This window comes from Chanodichthys erythropterus, chromosome 13, assembly GCF_024489055.1.
Source record: "Chanodichthys erythropterus isolate Z2021 chromosome 13, ASM2448905v1, whole genome shotgun sequence".
Taxonomy (NCBI): domain Eukaryota; kingdom Metazoa; phylum Chordata; class Actinopteri; order Cypriniformes; family Xenocyprididae; genus Chanodichthys; species Chanodichthys erythropterus.
In genome coordinates this window covers 15,824,950-15,834,339 of record NC_090233.1, presented here as the reverse complement: position 1 = coordinate 15,834,339, position 9,390 = coordinate 15,824,950, and the positions used below count along the sequence as shown (strand labels likewise).

General features: G+C 38.3%; 1 protein-coding gene across 1 annotated transcript in view; it reads right to left on the bottom strand.

The window, feature by feature from the left end:
* Positions 1-9,241, bottom strand: part of LOC137034720 (aldehyde dehydrogenase, mitochondrial-like) — a 19,350-nt gene extending 10,109 nt beyond the window's left edge. Inside the window, exons 1-6 of the mRNA XM_067407866.1 lie at positions 9,083-9,241; positions 4,563-4,667; positions 2,896-3,036; positions 1,913-1,992; positions 1,250-1,361; positions 1,016-1,144 (exon numbers count right to left, since the gene is read on the bottom strand). Of these exons, the coding sequence (XP_067263967.1) occupies positions 1,016-1,144; positions 1,250-1,361; positions 1,913-1,992; positions 2,896-3,036; positions 4,563-4,667; positions 9,083-9,193 (678 nt within the window). The 5' untranslated portion in view covers positions 9,194-9,241. The remainder of the gene's footprint in view (positions 1-1,015; positions 1,145-1,249; positions 1,362-1,912; positions 1,993-2,895; positions 3,037-4,562; positions 4,668-9,082) is intronic.
* Positions 9,242-9,390: the final 149 nt, after the last annotated feature.

Below are 9,390 nucleotides of genomic sequence, written 5' to 3'. Positions count from 1 at the left end.
CAAAACCTGGAAACAAGCGAATTTTTTGAATGGGTTTTTGGTTAAAAAGCTAAAATAAGGTCTGTGGTTCACACAAGCTCAAGATATTTTCACATTTTATTCTACTGCATAAAATACATCAGTAATACCCCCTTTCAAAAGTTCAAAAAGTTTTTACATGATTTGTAAAAGGCTAACAAGTGTTTAAATGGCACTACAGAGTTTGTCGGGGACATTAAACAGCTCAACTCATCTACTCACTAGTCGCTTTCTCAGTTTATAGTCTCGCTCTTGAAAACTATTCCAACTCAAACTTTCATAGAAAAGATTTTTTCAATAAAGACTGAAAGAGTTGACTGAAGATTAATGATGATGACGTGAAGTCATGTGACTGTGGTATAGTTCATTTATAGGCTGTGTTTAGTTTTTTACTACTGGTGATCATATTTTGGCTTCAAACATTATCATGATGAATAAAACATGCAAGAAAAACTTTTTTGGGACATTTTTGGTATTTTCTGCAATAACCCAAATGTCAATGAAAAAAAGTCTACTGAGTTTTTGTCGAGGGAAGCAGGGTGATGCGAACCTCCTGCAAAAAAACTTCGTCCCTGCAGCTCTCCATACATGACAAAAACTGTTAAATGTGTTATTTTAAGTGCAAACATACAGAGGTTATAGAGGAAATCAAACACCATCACACCGAACAGGTCAACTCATCACATTCACAGCCTCATTGAGCTCTTACAAACAATTCTAACCCTAACGTTTAGGAAAAATGTTTTTTAATAAAGGCCGAAAGAGGCTTAGTGATTATGTCATGTAGTCATGTGACCATGGTGTAGTTCTTTTATAGCCTATGTTTAACTTTTTATTTCTGATGACTGTATTTAGGCATCAAAATTCATAAAAGCTGTGCCTATTGGGTTTTTGTCGCGAGAACTAGAGTGATGCGTACTTCCGGGTTGGCCTAGAAAAAAATTCATCCCTGCACATAACAAAAAGAGTTAAAGATTATTTGAAAGATTATGATCACCTCCTTGATCAGGTTGGCAACATAGAGGGCAGTGAGCGGCGTCTGCTCCGCCACCTTCATCACCACTGTGTTTCCTGTAGCCAGCGCAGGGCCGAGCTTCCACGCCTGCATCAACAGAGGGAAGTTCCACTGGAGGCACATAGTCCACAGGAGACGACATGTGAAAGACAGAAATATATCATATCACTTGGCAAATACATATTGCATTCTGAAATTCCAGAAGCATATTCTTACGGGGATAATTTGGCCACACACTCCAACCGGCTCATGCCTTGTGTAGCAGAAGTAATCACCATCGATCGGAATGGTTTTCCCCTCCCATTTGTCTGCCCAGCCAGCATAATACCTAAAAACAGAAAAAGATTGAATTCATCCCCGTTATCAGATTCAAATGCACACTAGTCTCTATAAACAACCTTTGGATCTACTGAAATCAGATCACAGACTATAAAGCTTGAAAGTGCAACATATGATGCAGACCGAAACATATATGCCATTTCTGAAGGAAATATTTCTTTGTTTGTTTTGAAAAGAAGGAAAATAGCCATTTAGGAGATTCATTATGCAACACAACAAAGAAATATCCAAGTCGTCACTCAAGAAAACATTTAGGCCTAAATTTTAATATTTATGTATTTGAACTGCATTTAAAATTTCCATCCATTACATTTATTCCACATAAACAAATCAACTCAATGATGAACATGGTTAAAACACATAGTTGTGGAAAAGCAATATTCAATTAGTTTAATTGTATGAGATTGAACCTGGATTTATAAACCTGGCTATTGTGTATTTAAAACACATTGGGCTTATTAGTACTATAACAGAAATAAGAAATTAAGTTTATTTTGTTTATGTGAAAAGTGTAATCCAAATGTATGGATGTAAGTTCACCTCAAGCATTTGACCACCATGGGCACGTCCACGCTGTAGGAGATCGCATATGGTTTTCCATTGTCAAGAGTCTCTAGTTCCTATCGAAACAAAATACAGATAATATTAACATGAGGTGGTATTATTGTAGATCAAGAATAAATCTGTACAGATATGATAACTGAATGTTTCAAACTGCATTTACCAACGAAAGATCATTTTTTAACATGAGGTTCACAGGACCAATGAACTAACAAATTATGGCACCAAAAGTCATTTTTTCTCTCTAAACCCCGCCTTTCGGAGAGCCAGCTCTGCTCTGATTGGTCATAGTCTGTTGTGATTGGTTGGTTCATTAGCATATCTGAATTCCAGCTCTGGATCTTCCTCACACTCTCATCCTTCAGAAGTGCATCTGTGCTTTGGCAGCAGAAAACAGCATCTTCTCAACACGTCGACAACACGAACCAAACTCTTCCTGTCTCAGCCTCAACTACAGTGATTGAGGGTCAAAGCAGACGTTGTTCACAGGCAGCCAATGAACACCACAGGCTGACATTATGCAAATTAGTTACAAACCTCTGTAGGTTCGAGCAGGACATAAGACTGGAATTACTGACGACTTGTTTCAGGCAGTTCAGAATCGCTCCTTCCTTTTCAATACAATAACTCCATTTATCTGCACTTTGATCTTTGAAACTTGGCAGAGCTTTTACATTCACAAACAGCTTTATTTCTCACTGCATGGAAGGTAATAACAGAAGGAGAATAATAGAGGCACTAATGCAAACCTGCTGCAGTGATGGGAGGAACAAGACTTTCTTAAAACTTCATCTGAATCAATTAGACCAATCACTGGAAAACACTGATGTCTTCAGCAGGCAGTGCACCTGATTCTTAGTCTGTGATTGGCCAGAGGCATACTAAAACTATACTTTCACGCATTCAATAAATCAGCTCAAAGTCTATAAGGCAGCACACAGGACAAAGGTTGAGTGACTCACAGCTAAATAGGCAGCGTCTCTCTCTATGCAGTCTGCTAATCGGCTCAAGAGCAGCCCACGATCTGACGCGTCCATTCGTCTCCAGGGAGACCCGAGCTTAAAGGCATCTTTGGCAGCCTTGACAGCTTTCTCCACGTCCGCCTGTATGCAAAACAACAAACATGGGAGAGAAACATAGACTGAAATTTTCATGCAAGAATCCATAAGGATGACAATTTGTGAGAAGGATTCAGGACAATTAATGCAACTTTGATTTTACTTGCCCAATCAGGCTGTATTTCTGTACTGACAGCAATATGTGAAACACTCTGGAGAAAGACAAACAAACGGCCCACTTTCAAGCACATAGTGTCAGTGGAGTTCATACCTGTGGCCGAGTCTTCATTAAGTTATGCTCATTACACTGTGTTTGTGAGGTAACGTTAGTTCAGTTAAGCAGGCTATCAGATATGTGTTAAATAAATATGCAAAGCTATTTTTAATACAAACTGACGTAGGAAAGTCAAGCAGACGCATTTTTATCAGTGAGAGCGGGGAGGGTGTTTGTTCAAGTCAAGTCTGATTTACAGAGAACTGGAGAAGAATATATTATAAACAAAATAATGATTTTTGAAAGTTATGATTTAAATTTTTTTTTTTTTAAGTGTGTAAATTACTTCAACTTTATCAGGCAAATAGTACAGGTGAGTACATAATCATTTTAATTCATCCCTCGTTTCCTTTTTTTTTTTAAAGGGTTAGTTTATCCAAAAATTAAAATTCTGTCATTAATTACTCTCCCTCATGCCGTTCCACACCTGTAAGACCTTAGTTCATCTTCAGAACACAAATTAAGATATTTTTAATGAAATCCGAGAGGTTTATGACTCGTCCAATATAATCAACACCTTCAAGGTCCAGAAAGGAACTAAAGACATCATTAAAACTAGGGATGCAGCGATACCATTTTTTAAGGACTGAGTATGAGTACTGATATTTTTTTCCTGGTACACGCCGATACCGATGCCTATACATTTATTTATTTATTTTTTGTTGTTGTTTGTTTGTTTTGGTGATGTTGCAGTTTTCAAGCACAACACAGTGAGACTAATGAATGAAGAACAGCTTCTTTATTATTAATCCAATGAAAAAAGTAATAATTTTGAAAGTATATATAATATATATATATATATATATATATATATATATATACACAAGTATTGGGTTTGCGATATAATTTGTTTGGGTTACATTTGTAGTTAAATATACTAGTGCTGTTTAAAGACAGATGCTGATTTCTAACAGATGCACTTTAACCATTGTTTAACTTGCACTAAAACAGGTTCAATATATTGCTGAAAGTGTTGTACTTGCTTCTAATGTGGTCTTTTCTTCTAATATCTGAAATCTGGCATCCTCTTTTGTATGTACATGAATTCGCATCCAATGAAATTGCTGAACTCAACTCACACATATACTCTACACAACTCTAACACAGCTTTTATACATTACATAGCTATCATGTTGCTTCAAAACACTTGGTCCGGTTCATTGAATTGCATAGAGAAAACAGATCTTGATGTTCAGCCGGTTTAACCAGACATGACCTGACCAAATGAAAAGTGCCCAAATCCCTGGGAGTTTACCAGCTAAGACCAGCTGGTTTAAGACATTTATCAAACGTCTACCTTATCCCCCTCTGCGACGTGACAGATGACTTCACCAGTAGCAGGATTGATGGTTGGAAAGGTTTTCTTGCTTTCTGCGTCGTGCCACTCATTGTTAATGAAGATCTGCAGAGAAAAAAAGAGGCACATTGACATGCTCTGAAGTCAAAGCCAACTTTTACTGTTATTTTTTCACTTTGCCAATCAATAAACAAAAACATGATAGAGCAAATAATTATACAGCACTGGCAGTGAATTATGACGGCTAAAACTAGGGCTGCACGACATGGAGGTAAACAGTGGTATGCGATAACTTGAGTAATGTGATGTCAAAACAATTTAAAGTGTGTCAAAACCATTTTAATTAGTTTCAAGTATATTCCAGTGTGACGTCCCTGTCAGCTGTTATTTGTCTTCCTCTTGGCGGTCAGCTTTTGTCCTGTGCTGGATGAAGTGCCGCTCTCTAGTCATCATGTCCGTACCTTTGGACTCGAGATGGGCTTTGTATCGATTCATTTTAAGCATGACTGTCAAATAAAGCTCAGGGCCATAATCACAAAACATCTCTTAAGGCTAAAAGTAGATCCTAACTTGCCAATTTAGGAGAAACTCTTAAAAATAAAATTCTTATTGTTTAAATCTTGTTTTCTTGATTTACTGTGAGTACCATGTTTTACCCTGAGTAATATCAATCTGGTTTACTGCAGTGTCTCACAGCAGCCGCCGAGCGAACACAGAGTAGCACGATAACAACTTTCAACACACATATATCTAATATGATAAACAGCGCTGCGTTACCCCATATACGCTTGACCAGAAGAAGTGGCGGCTGTGGCATAATAAAAGCCCTGCTGCTCTCGAGCCGTGTGTCGCGCTCGTCTCTCATTAGCAATCGCTCCAGCGGCTTTCAGCCTTTATACTACAGCAGCACTCTTCAAGTAGTCTCATTCGAGGGCCGGATTATCAAATCAAAAATTTGAGGTGGGCGGGAAGGTAAAAAATTATTATATTAATTATTAAGCTTAAATGAAAATATTCTCACAGTGACACTTGGTAAGCACAGGTAAAACCATACGTGACTACTCACTACCACTGTCAATGATATTATATTATGATATGTTATATATGACTATAAAAACACAAACTATACACACCTCCATAAAGAAATTAATTGTATAATCCCCTACCCACCTAATAAATATATTGCAATATAAATGGCTATAACATAGTTTTCAATATAAATATCCCAGATTTCCACAAACCATGGTAATTTACTACAGTTTATTCATGGTAAATGCCGGGATTTAAAAGTCGGTAACACTTTCTATGAAGACCATGCTTATAATAAATTATAGGCCCAATATTAATTATTTATAAGTATTAGTATTCTAATATATTTATATATAAAATATATTTATAAAGACTCATTACGACATATACTGCATTATAAGAACAGTTATAGATACATTTATAGTATTTTTTTATAATTACTTATAAGCCATGCATTTGCTTTTTCAATGTGCATGTTCACAATCCATTATATGCTGATTTATAAATTATCAAATATAAAATAGTTCCAGAGACAGTTGTTTACTGTACCAATTAATTATTATGTCTTTATGGCTAATGTTTGCCGGATTTTGCCCATGGGCCGCCGGATGACGAGATCTGTACTACAGTAATGTTAATGAATCTTTAATACATTAGCTCATCCATGAACATGATTTTTGCCCGTTTCCTGCAGGATTATTTTTCAGCGACTGTAGATGTGAAGATAACACATCCCATGATTCCGTGAAATCAAGGCGCCATCAAACTACAGCTTTGTTTTGAATAAGTGACCTCTAGTGGTGAAAATTACATATTGTACCTTTAAATCGTAAAAGTATTAAAACCATTCTATTATTGTAAGCCACTGTGGCTTGAACATTGCAATAAATACAATAAATGCAGCTGTAATATTTATAATAAATGCAACATCAGGCAGCCGTAGCTAAAGCAGTACATTATAGACTATAAGATCCGTTCATGCTTTGATGCGTGTTTACACAGCTTCAAAGACTAAGTTAGGGCTGGGCGATATATCGAATGCTTTTGTCACGCGCATTTAGTCAGTAAAGCCGGTTCCCTGATTACCGCTAAATCGCCATCACCTGCTTTCAAATGAAACGGCATTTAATAGACAGGGCCGTAGTTCACTGATAAGCCACGCAATATCGCATTCAATATCGACGGCGATTCATATCATATATTGAACGCGATATTGCGTGTCTTATCAGTGAACTACGGCCCTGTCTATTAAATGCCGCTTCATTTGAAAGCAGGTGATGGCGATTTAGCGGTAATCAGGGAACCGGCTTTACTGACGAAATGCGCGTGACAAAAGCATGCGATATATCGCCCAGCCCTACTTTAAGTGTTCAAGTTAAAGTGTCTTTTGGGAAATACTAGACTGGGTAAACCCAGATTAGCCTGGAAACCCGTACATTCATTTCTGCTGCGTCTGTTACACTTTTGCGGGAACCAATCACAGACTGGCTTATCCACCTTGCTCACTATATTGGCGGGTACAGAGCTCTTTCGATGGCTCTGGGCGGGTATAACACGATGACATCTCTCGCACGACCGTCAATCCAATTCCTTTTAACCTCTCAACGATGCTGAATGCCTTCTTTAGTTTAGCAAACAAATTGCTCGCGTGGATGTAAATACCGATCTCTTTCATGTGTTTTTGCACAACCTGCAAAAATCGCTCGATGCCATTGCTGCTTCTGCAAACCGCTGATCAATGCTACAAACCAATACAAACTAAACCTGTCTGGAGTTTTCGCATCGCTCTGCAAAAGTACGTCACCCGGATCGTTGATCTGATTGGTTGAAGGACTATCCAATTGCGTGAATAATGCTTGTTGATCACGCCTCTTATGCAGTAGGAAATACATAGCAAACTCCAGATAGCCAGACAAGGAAATTACAGTATTTAATTTTTTTTATAAGAAAACACTGCTTGTTCTTCAGCAGCGAGTTTTTGGAAGAGATACATTGAGCAGTGATATTTGGCATTCATTTCCAAGTAACAATGAGGAAGATGTGGCAATATTAAACAGTTAATTTAAAGGAAAGTTATTAAGAGCAAAGTTCACAATGGGTGTAGATCATTGTGATTATGTGTCTATTGATTAAAGAATCAGTCCAGGGGTTGAGAAAGCAGTAAAGATTAGAAGTGTTTTCCTTCTCTCTGAATATTACAGGTGCTCTAAGTGATGTCACGTGTTTTTAGGCCAAAACATTTTTTGTCACATACAGCAAACATCTCCTCACTATGCGCTAGCTGCCTGTCCCCTGAACACACTGTAAAAAAACACGGTCTCTGTAGTCGACACAAGCTCCAAAAACGACAATAAAAACAAACTGGTGCAGTCTGGACCACGAAACATAATAAACACGCTCCAGCCAATAACCGACAAGAATGATTTTAAATGCGCGTTCATGACTGTTTCAGGAAGCACTGAGGGGAGGAGGAGGAGGAGGAGGAGGAGGAGGAGGGTCTAGCTTGCCTCTGTTTAGTTTGACAACACTTCGAAAGTCAACAGGAAGTTACACCACCCAGGATCACTTAGAGCACCTTTAACTCATATTAACCTCCTAGAGCACCAGATACTTATTCCTGTCAAAGATATTGTCAAATTTATCATTCAGAGATTTACAGAGCACTTCGAGTATTATTTATGAAAGGGGAGGGAGAGAGAGGGAGAGAGAGAGAGAGAGAGAGAGACTTTTAAGGGTCTATTTATTTACAAAAAAATTAAAAAACTTTTAACGTTCACAATAATCACACAATAATTTCCAGAGGGGAATTTTTTTTTCCAAAAAGCCATCATTATCAACATTACAAAAACATTGATTTACTCCCCATTTGTTTTTAAACATATATCAAATATCATTGATCAAATTATAGAAAGTAAATTCTACCTTAATGTGAGATTTTGAGAGAGATGGAGAGAGAGAGATGGAGAGAGAGAGTGAGAGACAGAGGGAGAGAGATAGAGAGAGGGTGAGACAGAGAGAGGAAGATAGATAGATAGATAGATAGATAGATAGACAGAGGGAGAGAGATAGAGACAGAGTGAGAGACAGAGGGAGATAGAGAGAGAGAGGGAGAGAGAGAGGGAGGGAGAGGGAGAGAGAGAGGGAGAGGGAGAGAGAGAGAGAGAGAGAGAGAGGGAGAGAAAGGGAGAGAAAGGGAGAGAGGGAGGGAGAGAAAGGGAGAGAGGGAGGGAGAGAGGGAGGGAGAGAGGGAGAGGGAGAGAGGAGAGGGGGGGCGGGGTTTGACGACATGCCAAGTTCGTTAACCTGTTACACTAATGTAATGTAATGTCTTCTACACACACATTCAATCGCCACGATTCGACAACTGAATATCGTGAATATTACTCATCAATCATAAATGCACGTTTAATTAAGTTGCAATATTAGCGCAAGAGTCGAGATATATCACTATCTGCCTCTGTGAATAAACATGTGAATTAAAGTCTCGTTACCTTGTTGTAGTAAACATCTGGGTGAATGTTCGGTGCAGGAATCGAGGAATGCTGACATGCTGACACACGGAAAACTTGAGGAAAAGTTCGGGAAAACACGGTGCGCAGCATTTTCTCCTCGCTGCTTCAGCAGTGAACTGAAGATGAACTCGAGCTGCTGAAGGTGTTGCCAGATCTCTGACAGGAAACAAGTGTCATAAAACCAGCCCACTGTCACGCGTTTACCTAACACACTATAATTATTCCCCATCTCGCTATATTCCCTGTCTTCAGATTTATATCAGGATTCCGATAAATTGGCGGCGTTT